At 43.1% G+C, this 13,657-nt stretch overlaps 1 protein-coding gene across 2 annotated transcripts in view; it reads right to left on the bottom strand.

The window, feature by feature from the left end:
• AIFM3 (AIF family member 3) overlaps positions 1 to 13,657 on the bottom strand; it is a 392,572-nt gene that overhangs the window by 59,944 nt on the left and 318,971 nt on the right. For both annotated transcript variants that reach the window (XM_086943319.1, XM_086943318.1), the window contains one exon: positions 9,210 to 9,314. In XM_086943319.1, coding sequence (XP_086799445.1) covers positions 9,210 to 9,314 — 105 coding nt within the window. The remainder of the gene's footprint in view (positions 1 to 9,209; positions 9,315 to 13,657) is intronic.

Raw genomic sequence — 13,657 nt, 5'->3', positions numbered from 1 at the left:
GACGAGGACCTAGTGCCTCCCAGGCCACCTGCTAAGGAGGGGTTTGTCGGTTCAGAGGGCAAAAAGAAACAAAAATCAAAGCACACAGAGTCTGCAACTAAGAAATTAGTTATTTCCACCATCTTGGACACTGATGACGATATGGCTGACGCTGATGATTTATTTGACATCTTTGATGTTGTAGATCCCCCTTCTCCCAAACTTCCCAAAACTGACTCTTTTAACTTTGATCCTTTGTACGACTCAGAGGGGCTCCCTATGTTTGACCCGTCTTCCATCCGTCATCCTAATTCAACTGAATGGTTGCCCTCTCATCATGTAGGTGAATACATTTCTGCCCGCCTACGTCTTCCCCTAGAGACAGCTGTGCGTTCCAGACTGAAGTCTGAGTGTCCCAAACCAGCACTTCCTGATAAAATCACCCTTGTCCCTTCCATAGATCAACCTCTCCTTACCTTCTTTTCAAAGTTTGGTAAAGACCCTAGACGTGGGGTTGACAAGGCATGGTCCACATGCCAGGACAAAATGTTGGACATCGTGGGTCCCTTAGCCCGTATCTTCGACATGGTAGAGGCTGCTCGTCTCGAGGGTTCTGAGCTCTCAGCTGATGACATTTCCATGTGGACCCAACGTGCTTTTTGCCTTTTGGGCAGCGCCAACGTGGCCATTACCCATGAGAGACGTAAAGGTCTTCTGATTAAATTGGACCCCAAGGTAGCCAATCTTGCTCCTATGGATCCCGGCTCTAAAGCGAATGGCCTCCTCTTTAGGAAGAATTTGGTCCACGACATTAGCCGGTTTGTCTCTACCTTCGCCTCCCTTGATAAGGCTCAACAATCCATAAAAAAGACCTTCGCCCCACGTGTTTTTGGCCGGGCCGGACGAGGCAGGGGTCGCTCCTCCGGCCGTCCCTATAATCAAGGCTCCAAAGGTTCTTACGACAACTCCCAAGACTACAAGCCGCAGTTCTACCCACAGCAAGGCCGTGGTTTCCGCGGTAGAGGGCGAAAAAATTATCGCAACTCCAACTCAAACCAACAAGGTAAGCCTTTCTTCTTTCCCTCCTGTAGGGGGTCGGTTAAAACTGTTTATTCAAAAATGGCATGCCATAAGTTCGGGCCCGTGGGTCCTCAACACAGTTCAAGGCTATCTTATAGAGCTTTACTCTCCTCCTGTCCAGACCTCTTTCCCTCCTCCTCTCGTGTTCTCCTCTCACATGGCAGACCTCATTTCAAACGAAATCAAGACCTTGTTACAGAAACAAGCCATTCGGATTTTTCCCTTCGAATCTTCAGGCTTTTTAAGCTCCATTTTTCTGGTCCAAAAGAAAAACAAGAAATTAAGCACAGTCATAAATCTGAAATGGTTCAACCACTTCGTGGTGTATCGTCATTTCAAAATGGAGACGATCCTTCATCTAAGAGATACCCTTCAACCAAACGACTGGATGGTTCGCTTGGATCTCCAGGACGCCTATCTTACAGTACCTATTCACCAGTCTCATTGGAAGTTCCTTCAATTTCAGTGGTCAGGAGTGACCTATTGTTTCACCTCTCTTCCCTTTGGTCTCTCCTCTGCACCATGGTGCTTTACAAAACTTCTGAAGCCAGTGGTCGCTTTTCTTCGCTCTCTAGGAATCAGGTTAATAATCTACTTAGACGATATTCTGATCCTGAATTTAGACAAACAGGGGCTCCTTTCGGATCTCCAAATCACTCAGTCTCTTCTTCTGGACTTGGGTTTCCTTGTCAATCCAGAGAAATCTTCTCTGGTTCCATCTCAGAACATGGAATTTCTGGGTTTCCTTGTAGACTCGGTAGCGGCGTCTCTACGCCTGCCCCTCTCAAAGATTTCCAGAATCAAAGCAGAGATTGCCTCTGTTCTCCAAATTTCCGTCATCTCCCTCAGGTCTCTGGCCAGAATTGTCGGTCTTCTTTCCTCTTCCATACAGGCAATATTTCCGGGTCCTCTGCATTATCGGGCCCTTCAACGATTAAAGATCAGACACCTTCGCCAAGGTCTCGCTTATGCAGACACCATCGCTCTAGACCAAGAATCCCGCACAGAGTTTCAGTGGTGGATAGACCATTTAGATGCGTGGAACGGATGCACTATTTTTGTCACAGCCCCAGATCTTGTATTAGAATCCGATGCCAGCCTGTCGGGTTGGGGCGCCCGTTGTGGTCCAATCTCAACTGGAGGAGCATGGTCAAAACAGGAGTCCACGTTGCACATAAATTGTTTAGAGATGCTTGCTGGTTCCTTTGCGATCAAAAGTCTTTCCAAAGACAGGATCCGCTGTTCCATACTCTTACGCATGGACAATCTTTCTGCGGTTCGCTACATAAACCATCTTGGCGGAACAAAGTCCAAACCTCTAGCAGACTTAACGAAAAGTCTGTGGGAATATTACCTAGCTCACCAACTCTCATTGACAGCAGAGTATCTTCCAGGCGACCTCAATTCAGTAGCAGATTGGCACTCGAGGTTCCTGCGCGACTCCAGCGACTGGAGGCTTTGTCCCTCCGTCTTTCTTTCTCTTTCTCATCTGTGGGGTCCCTTTTCTATCGATCTCTTTGCTTCCCGCCTCAATTCCCAATTGCCCCAGTTTTTCAGCTGGAGACCAGATCCATTAGCTCTAGCTACGGATGCTTTCCTCCAGGATTGGTCTCGTCAACTCAATTATGCCTTTCCTCCTTTCCTTATGATCAACAGAGTGCTGGCGCAAGTCCGCCGTCAAGAAACGTCTCTAGTAATCATTGCTCCTTTCTGGCAAGCTCAAATTTGGTTTCCAATTCTTCTAGAAATATCGATGGATTTTCCTGTTCTTCTGCCATCCTTCGACGATCTTCTCCTCAATCCCCAGGGCGAACGTCACAGTCTCATATTGGACAACTCCCTGACTCTGTCGGCCTGGAAAGTTTCCGGCCTTCCCCTTCTAACGTCCTCATTTCACAAGAGGCTGCATTCTTTATCAGCCAGGCCTGGGCCCCAGGCACTTCCAAAGCCTACAAATCTGCATGGTCTCTTTGGGCAAACTGGTGTTTGGAAAGGTCTCTCGATCCCATTTCAGCCTCTCTAAATTTTGTTATCAACTTCCTAGCCTCTCAGGCCAGCTCTGGGAAGGCCTACCATATTATCAACCTCTACCGTTCTGCCATTTCCCTCAATCACGCTCAAATTGATGGCAAGCCTGTTGGTGCTCATCCCCTGATTTGTCGCCTACTCAAGGGCGTTAGATGCTCTAAACCACCTTTGGCTAAGTATACCTCTTTATGGGATGCTTCTGTTGTGCTTAAACTGTTCTTGAATTGGCCCTCTAACTCTGCCTTGTCTCTCAAAATGTTATCGGCTAAACTGACTATGTTACTTTGTTTGGTGTCTATCAAAAGAGTTTCTGATGTTAGAGCACTAGATGTTTCTTCTCGCCAATTTTCCCCTACAGGTGTGCTGTTCCAAATTCGCAGGCGAACAAAGACTCATTTAATTCTGTCTTTTATCCCTATTTTCCTGATCAACCCCAACTCTGTGTGGGGCAGTGTTTAAAAATATATGAACAAAAGACCGCTGATCTCAGAGCGCCCTATTGTTCCCAACTCCTCATTTCTTTTCGTAAACCCCATCTTCCTGTTTCCTCCCCTACCCTTGCCAGGTGGGTTCGCTGGGTTATGTCCCTTGCCGGTATTGATGTCTCTGTTTTCGGAGCACATTCGGCGAGAGGAGCCATGGCTTCTAAGGCCTTTTGGGCTGGCTCCCGCTTAGAGGACATCCTGAGATCAGCATATTGGTCCAATGACAGTATTTTCCGTATGTTTTACTGTAAACCTATTCATTCTGTTGCTTCTGATGTTGTTGATTTGCTTTGAACAAGCATAATAGGAGCCTCCGGTCTTACCATAAAATGTAGATTTTCGTAGTTATTATGACAGAAAGTCTTAATTTTATTAAAGACACGGAGGCGAGTATTATCCCGCCGCTACACTATTAACATGTGTTCTCCCTCCCAACAGCGAATCCGGCCTTACCGCCTGCCTCTTCATAGAAGATCTTCACTCCAGCGGTTCCGTTCATCACCTGCTTGGATTTCCCCTCCGGTGCTTCCAGCTCCCTCTGCGGATGACTTCGTTGGACTTTTGTTCTGGATTCCAGTGTTTAAGGACTTCTGCTCCTGGACTTTGGCGTTACTTCTGGTTATGTCTATTTTTTCTTTATTTTCAAATGTTATCTGACTGGCTCTCAGCGAAAAGAGGAAGCTGCGCAGTCAGTGTGTACTCTTATCTATGTAATGATTCCTGATTGGTTACTGTATTCTCGTGTTTTCTCGTTCCCATGGCCCAGTTGTTGCCTGGCCCTCTGGCAACTGTAGTACTTGCACTTATCTTGGCTGCTATGGAAATAAATGCAAGATAAGAATGCATAATACTCGCCTCTGTGTCTTTAATAAAATTAAGACTTTCAGTCATAATAACTAGGAAAATCTACATTTTACTTCTAAATTGGGAAACAATTATTTTCGGGTGACCAACTTCACATTGATATTATTGGAACATGTGGAAGCTAAGTACAATATTGAAGGACTCCTGCTCAGGATGAAAACCAAATGGATACTTTCAGTCAGTGATGGTTGAGAAGGATTGAAAGAAGCCTTGAAATGGAATACGCTCCTGAAGTGAGCTGAGCACTGTGGACATGTTGCGCTGTTTAAAATCCCACATCAAAGTAGTTCCTGATACAGTTTCAAGGTAAAAAAAAGAATACAAAGCAAACAGTTGCCAAAAAATGTGAATAATTAGGCAGTAATGGATATATATTTACCAAGTGAAAGCAAAATCTTGGGGCATGTAACGTATTGTTGTTTTATTAAGTTAAACAATATACCACCCTCAGATTCTCTTTCCTTGAGCATAATCTCCATTTTCAGGTAATGACTTCCATAAAATGGTATTACAACCATTTTTCAAAAGCATGCATGAGATGCACTTGTGGTGTCATTACATCATTAAAAGTGGATCCCGCCCGCAGGCATAGTCAGGCAGCTCCTTAACCCCTTCGATGCGGCCGCGATTCCCCTGCTGTGCTGTAAACAGCACGAACATGGGCGGGCCGTGACGAACCCCAGCTGTCATCAGCACACGAGCACCGTAGTGCATGACGGCTGGGGTTCGTCATGAGCATGGAAGGGGTTAAATACATACAAGCGTCCTCAGTCTGCACTGAACACCATCAGCAAATAATCAAGGCTCCCAGCTACTAAACGCACACTCAGCCCAGCTTACACAACACTGCCAGGGGCAGCCAGCAGTGACTGCGTGGTCATCTGTGCCCTGGCCAGGGAGTCTTTGGAACATATTTTAATATAGCCTTATAGCCCGCCGTAGCGGGCTATACCGGCTATTAAAGGCCCGCTGAATCGTTAAAGGCCCGAGCCGAAGGTGAGAGACTTTAACGAAACAGCGGGACTTTAATAGCCGTATAGCCCTGATATGAAGGGCTATAAGGCTATTAGAACATTCTGCCACTAGAGGGCAGAATGTTCTAAAAATGTAAACAAAGGGTTCTCGAAGCTCAAGGGGATATAAATCCCCTCGAACTTTGAGAAGCCTTTGTAGAACTTTGGAATGTTGCTCTGCTGGCCTTTACCGGCCCGTATAAGCAGGGAACACTCCATTGTCTGCAATGGAGCTCCCAACATTCCAATGTTCTAATGAAGATTATACTTTGGTTTTTTTCCAAGAAAAACTGCAACCTCTGAGTGGATATGTATTTTACTGGCACTCCCCAAAAAAACAGATGCATTATACCACACCAGCAGGTCCATCTGTTATCTATTTTTATAGTATGACATGAAAGGCAATATCTATTTTAAAAGGTGACTGAACTTTATTTGCTTCTTTTATAGAAAAATCAACACTGAGATTTATGGTATTTATGTCCATTATGCTTGGTTCAGATTAAAAACCTCATTTTTGGCATGATGTCGAATGGTGGAGCCATTACTTCATAGTTGTCTACTCAATGAAGAGGACTAACTATGGGGGTCATCACGCTGCCGGTCAGACAGACCATCAGACCGCCATCCTCGCGATCTTTTCCAACCGCCAGAAAGGTCCCCTCCGTCATATTACGATGCAACCGCTGCTACCACGGCAGTCGTAGCTACGGTGGAGCACATATCCCAGCATATGTCATTTCAAATGCATACAAAACTCACATTAAACATGTGAATTGTACATACATGCATGACATATGTGGTGTTATGCCTTGTGCACAATGTACTCCATTGCTGGAGTGTTTTGGAATGTGCACAGTTAAGGCAATAGGATACATACTGCATAGGAACTTACCTGGATTACGGAGCCCACAGGATCGGAGTCATGGGTTCAGCTGCCCAGGTATAGGAGGAAATGCACCAAGGGTATTATGGAGGAGAGTGCTGGAGAGAAGCAGATTTGGGTGACTATGCACCTCAAATCCTTTGTTTCTGACGGCTCGAGGCAGCCGGTCGGTATGCCATGGTCGGATCATCGGAAACCCACATCATAATCCGGACGGTGGTCAGATATCCCTGTGCTGCCCTATCGATCCTGTTTTTCTCTGACCACCGAGATGGTCGGAGAAAGGCTGTCCGAGTCTGCAGTCTTTCAGCGGTCCGTCAAAGTACAGGATGCATGCATTGGAATCCGGCAGTAGGACCGACCACTTCGGACGAGACCCCGGAAGTCCGACTGCCTCCGACAAGACCGCGGAAGCTGGTCCAACTGGCATCGTAATGAGGCCCTATGTTTTTATTTTTTGCAGGAGGTAGATAACATACAGAATCACACTTCTTCCTTTAATACTGACACTACACATTGGTGCCCACTTACCTTGGTGCTGATGAACCTGCCATTAGGTGTATGTGGTATTTTAAACATGTAGACTCATGTGAGAAATGTATACTTATTTTTAATATGTGTCAGTACACATAAGGATAAGTGAAGTGTTGCATCTATGATGCATTTGTATCAATTATCCCAATAGGATAGTTTTTTTAAAGAGGAGACCAGCAGCAGTCTGAGCCTCCTCCTCACCTGTAAGCCTCAAAGGGACGTTCAATAAGTCCTCGATTAAAGACTTACTTCTCTGCTTTAAAAACTGTTAAGAAGGACCCCTCAAAGGAGGGATCATTCCATCTACTTACTTGTCCTGGCTCCCGTTATATACCCATGTACTTTCCCAAGGCTATCAGAAGGACTTATTTGAGGGTATAAATTAAGGTCAATATCCCAACTGTGATCTCAGCCTCCAGTAGCCTATCCCACAGAGAGGGCAATATAACCACGAGGAATTTGGGAATATAAGCCTCTTTATGGCACCCAGTAGGTGGTTGTAATTACATTGGCAGCATCTGACTGTAAAATTTCTGTTTTGGATGTGGCATCCACTGCACTTTTTACGACTGGGATGAAAATGAGGGAACTGACAGCTGGTTACATTTTTATTTAATTGTTTCATTGTGTGTTTTGTCATGGGTAGGTAAACCACATTCCTTGCTTATTGCCAGCCTTCTCCCTTCAAAGCATTTCACCTGATTGTACCAAAACACTCTTCTTTTCGGTTGTCATCCTGGAAGCATGCAGATCTCTTGACCATTACTGTGCTTAGGTCTATAGCAAATGAAGGGCACAGTCCGTAAAAGAAATTACAATGCACACTAATGATATGCTTCTTCCAGTGTTAAAATACTTGTCTGAACCATGTGCAAACTACACATGATTTTTCTGTAAAAAAAAGGCTCAGCTAATACAAAGCCTTTGCAGACACCTAATAAGTAGCTAATCATGTTCCCTTATGAAAAAGTACAAAATACATGCTTGCCTTATCGTCAATAGCATGGCATATGCACACGCTGAGGGAATATAAGAGATGTAGTTATCATCTTGAAAAAATTAACATAAGCATCGATTGGGATATGGGTGCTTTAGTATATGAAAGTGGTACATATGTGTACCATTGCAGAGTAGATTAGCAATAGCAGCTTAATGGACAGATATAAGCAGGGACAATGTCTGGAATAACTGATGTTCAATATAGCAAAAGAAACATGCAATGAAACATGGCACAGAGTGATATGAAGGCAGATGATTGATTTCTTCAATTGAGTTTTAATCATAATTATTTTATTTATACAGGTCTACCCATACTCATATAGCTCCAAATGGCTTTTTGCAAATGCTGCGAGTGACAACCACCCAGATTAGTTAATAGTTCAAAAGCTTTGTCTCTGCACTCTTTCTAGCTAATCTGTCAACTTGTGAAATAACTGAAATATTTCATACTTTTAATTTCACATAGCATGATTCATTAATTTCTAAATAAGGATACATAGTTCAGTTAAATGAATGAGAGGATGCCTACTTTCACATGATTTTCCTAGCCCAACATGCTATAAATGGCCCACATGATACGGACTAATATATTTAGCTTCCCCAGATGAGCCAAACCAAATATGGTGATCCCCTTCTTGGCTACATATACACTGGTTTTAATAAAATGCTTGTTTGTCCTTTAACTTAGCTGCAAAATGTTCTAGCAAGCAAATTTCATGCTGTAACGTTTAAAAAAAATTCTAAGTAAGGTGAAGAGGTGTACTCCACTTTACAAGCTCAGCTGTTTCCTTGAACTGGGGCCACCTACTAGTTAGCCATATTGTCTGTTGTAGACCTGATTGATAACATGTTTAAAATGGCTTTAGTTTCATCCTAAACTATTTTATGTTTCAAGCTCTGTTGACGTTTCTTTAACATTGTGGACTATATACTGACCTTGCAGATCAGGCCTTTTGATTTTCCATCAACACACACTCCCTTGAGTTATTGTAGCTGTTGATTTCTTCTTTGCATTAGCAAGTTTCAAGCATCAGGCAAACAACAGCAGTGTCATGTACTGCTGCCCACACCCTCTTGTGTATACATTGCAATGTGACACTTTTTTGTTGAATTGTTACCTTGCCTTATTGGGACTGGGGTTTTTAAGGCTGCCATGTTGTGAAAGCGGACATTGTCTGTCTTCCAGGTCTGCAGTCAATTGGAAGCCTTTTCCCTTGTATCTGCCACTGTGCCCAATGAAGCAACCAGACAAACACCCCTCTTCTTCAGTCCTCACAATACTGTGCAAAGCCTGCACCTGTATCCTTCCCTTGCCCTTAATAAAAATGAGAGTTTACTTACTCAACATCTCGTTTTCGAATTGGCTTCCCAGAGGCCATGACTTCAGCTACTTTTGAAACGATGGGGTCATAGTTCATACTGGCCACAGCAATCACCTCTTCATTCCTAAAACAAAGACAGAGAGATCAACCCACATTCGGCCATCAACCAGGTCACTCACTGGTACCAATATGCACCATATCTAGGCTGGCCATATTGCTCAGGCAACGCATGCTAAGCGCAGGGACTTAGGGGAGGTCAATGGTGACAGGTTCTGAAACTTAGGAGATTTTGATACTACCCACCAATGAAAATGAATACCTGACACAAATGTATCTCAGGGATAAGTAGTAAGGGAAGGATGACGAACTACCTGCAGACATCCATATTAGCGACTGTGGAAAGCATGATTTGGTTGGACATTTCAGGTGATGAGTTAAGTATTCAAAACGTTATTAGCTCGACTGAAGATTGGCCAATGGGTAGGGTGAGACACTGACTGCTCAGCCTGAAAAGAATGGTCCAGTCTAGCCTGAAACCAATGATGTGATCATCCATCTTGATAGGAGCAGGACGTGGGTATGAAATAATGTAGAGGGCACACATTACCACTTATGGCTGTAAAGAAGAGGGAAGGAGGCCAATGGGGTCTGCCGTTATGGTGTATGGTGAACGGGTCAATGTCAGCACACAAAGACACAACCCAGATTGAAATCAACTTTTGAGAGGAGTGATCCCAAATATTATAATTGGGCTGTTGCACTTGTTACATGAATCTTCAGAAGTCAAGCCACGTAGGCACTTTCTTTCTGCACAACTTCCAGCTATACATGCTGTTCCTATAATGAAGTCAAACACATCAGCCGTTGTTTATTTTCTCTTTTCACCAAACCCTTCGAAAGCACCAGACAAAGAGCGGTGGAAAAAAGTGTAAAGAGACTCAACCCTTCCGAATGACGTCTTTAATAAAGTACAGACCGCGAAAGAAGACATCCCACCACCTTTAGTCAATCTGGGGAACCTGGAACTGTGTATGTGCCTTATGATTACCAAAGACATTTACCATTTATAACAAATCATTTTGACATTTTTCCAGAAATTGCTCCTAATGTATTTGGAGTCAATGAGACAGGTAAAAATGGGGTGGCACTGAACTTAGAGGAAAGGGACAAGTAAAGGAAGGACTCTAATATTGCACCTTTCAGTTTGATATTGAGAAGTGATGGAATTGTTTCTCTGGGCAATGACCAGACTGAGTATGCTGCTCTGAGTGAGCTACTCTGCAAGTACAATGATGCGACAATCATGGCATTCTTTGTGTATACTATTTACTTGAATATTTAGATTTGCTGTTAAGAGTTAATTGCAGAGGTAATGTTTGTCTTGTTTGGCTAATAAAATTCAAGATGTTTACCCCATAATCAGCATGTTAGGGAAGAGAGCACAAATGAGTCAAGACACTTCTTCATCTGGCTCAGGACACTACCTATATAAAATAAATGCAGGGGGAGGGGGATCTCTCCAAGGCAACTGGACCAGCCATGACTGGGAAAAGGGTAATGGAATTATGGGGGGTGGTTTCCTTCAGATCTTTGGGGAGAGCGCAGCTGGAGCTCTTCCCCCAAAATGGCATTACTAGCATAGATGGGAGGTTCCTGCTAATGCATTCAGTCAAGATTGATGTTATTCTTCAGCAGTGGAAGATCTAGAGTGCATTTCTACACCCCACTTCATATCTTGCCATTTACCGGTTCCAGAAGGCAACAGCAACCTTCCAGAAAGAGATCATTTTAATTTCCTACTTTTCAGCCTAGGAGTAAGATCTTAAGTGCCAGCCACAAATTCAACAACTCTGCTGGTTAAAACCTGGCTTTGAGAGCCAAGAGATCCACCATAGACAAGGATGTCTCTTTATTTGATTTTCCTGCACTGTTCCAGATTCAGGCTGCGAAACTGAGAACAGAATATTCAGCATTACCAGAGGAGAGGGAAAGACATAGGATGTTTTGTCAAACCCGTAAATGGCTCTGCTTGATATCTAATTCATTAAGCGATGTGGTGTTAAAGTCACAGATGCTGACTTTGGAACTGGGTGATCCAGGATCAAGTCTGTGCATCAGCTCAAAATCCTGTGATTCTAGGCTACTCACTTAATATCAGTGTGCCTAAAATAAAAATTATATGTCCTTGTGCAATGTAACTGGTGCACATATATGGGGCTCCAATACCTTTGTGTTGTGTTTGTTCTATATAAAACTGCAAAAACGTCTCGCTCACTAAACTTAATCAGAACTTTGCAGCCCTGTTAAGACACCGTACTTGATTTTAGTGGATTTAGCCAGACCTAAAGTTGGAGGTCATCCACAGCAATTTCAGATGTAGTTTATTTCTAAACAGTGGACAGGGTGTATTGGTACTATTGGTATCCCCAAACATGTTTTATTCTTTGACTGAGTACAAGGGCAACCCTGTGGTATGACCAGTCACAGACAATGGCGGTTGTCTGGAGACAATTTGGGTCTTTGGACCTAAGTAGATATTGTTCTAGTGGCTCAGGAAGCGGAGGGTCAAATGACAAATGTAATTCTATTTCTGCTCATGAAAGTCCCTGCAGACTTCCAATTGGTCCTATGCCTAATCAGGACATAGTTTAGCTTGGAAAATACACTCCCTATCAGAATGTCAAATAAATAATTGCAATTCAATGGGATGACCGTTGGCATCACCAGGCCTCAGAGATGCATATTTTTCATGACAATATTCATTTAAAGCACCAAAGGAATTTGAGGTTTGCAGACTGCAGGATGATTTTGAAAATGTACTATTCCATTTGAAATGGGCACCATTGTTGGATGATCTGTTTCTTTGTGTACCATCATGGAAGTAAGTCAAATCAGGAATGGTCTGGCTCTGTGCTTACCAACAGACAGGTATTTTAGCCATTGGTTGGGACAAATCTCATCTGGGATGCTCTGGTCTTCATTTTGGTCAGGGTTAGCATTGATATTAGCAATGCTTTTCTTTTGGCGAATGGAACAACTAGTAACCATCTTTCAGAGCCACACTAGTAAGAGGATGTTCCGTCCTTCATCCCTTGGTAGAATGCTTATATTCCCTTTGGATCCTGACAATGCAGGACTGTGGAACAAGGACTTCAGCCTCACCATGAAGCAAGGAGGCTTTCCATTGGCAGTGGATTCCAAACAATCTAGGAGGGGTTCAACATTAACATGAGAACAGACTAGCTGCTGTTATTTAGAGTTCTAAATCAATGATCTACTGGCAATTGAGATTTGATCAACACGTCTTCTGAAGAAATAGCTTTAATGGTTATGTGAAGGAAGTGGAGCATATCTGAAAATAGTATACCTCTACTTTTTTCCTCAAAACAGGTGTGAAATAAAATGTGAAAATGCTGAATCACAGGGAATGTTAACTATGCATCATATGCTCCACATATACTAGCAAAGTGTCCATATAGCACCTATATGTTTAATATTTTCAAGTTTACGGGTGGATGCAAATCTTTCAGTTTCTTTTGCACTTTGCTCAATGGAGAGGAACATTATGACTTCCCTTTTTTTGTACCTAGAAAATGTGTTGACACTATGTAGAAAACAGCTTATCAGTGTCAAATACATGTCCATCTCATGCTCCACTTCTGTCTGTGAAACCCCGGATCCCAATGAAATCTTTGTCCAAATAATGGGAACGTTTTTCAGACCTACCCAACCAAGAAAGAAAACAAATAAGATAATAATAATGAGGGGCTTTCTCCTTTCTTGAAAGATATAGGACATTGTAGGTGCCCTCAGAAAGATGGGTCATCTGGTCCCTATGAGAGGGTCCCTCTGTGCCAAGCCCCAGACTTGTCTCTTTGCAGAAGGATGCCCTGCCAAGTACATAGCTTGAATCACCTGTCCATCTAGTGCAATACGTTGAGTTCTTTGGTACTTAACTGCTAAACTATTGTTACACTCTTAAAATATGTTCTACTGCCCATCCAGCAAGAGGCTCAATGAAACATTTGCTCTTCGGCCAGCCAGATCAATAATTTTGACATACTCGTACCCCCAATACCTACTTAACCTCGCAGGCTCACCTATCAGATCCTTTTAGAAGACAACTACATTTGGATCCAAGTTAAGGGAAAATATTTGCCCTTAACTGAAGAGTGTAGACATTCCTCTTTCAATGTTCTTCTTATACTCTTAAACAGAAGACATTAATCTATAGGCTAATATATTTAGCGATATAAGCGGCACATAACCTGCATGCAAAATTAGAATGTTGGATCATTTGTGGGGGCTTAATAAAACTACCCCTTGGATACTTGAACCAGTATCTAAGAAAATTCCAAGACTGAAGAAATACTCCCTAGTCTTGATAGTGTAGTTTTAGATGTTCATGTCAAAACCAAGGTTTGAATTCTCTTTGTAGCTTTCTTAGCTGTCTTCAGAAATTGGTGC

The sequence above is a fragment of the Lissotriton vulgaris genome, chromosome 11 (genome assembly GCF_964263255.1).
Source record: "Lissotriton vulgaris chromosome 11, aLisVul1.2, whole genome shotgun sequence".
Classification (NCBI taxonomy): Eukaryota; Metazoa; Chordata; class Amphibia; order Caudata; family Salamandridae; genus Lissotriton; species Lissotriton vulgaris.
This window is presented reverse-complemented; position numbering and strand designations above follow the sequence as displayed.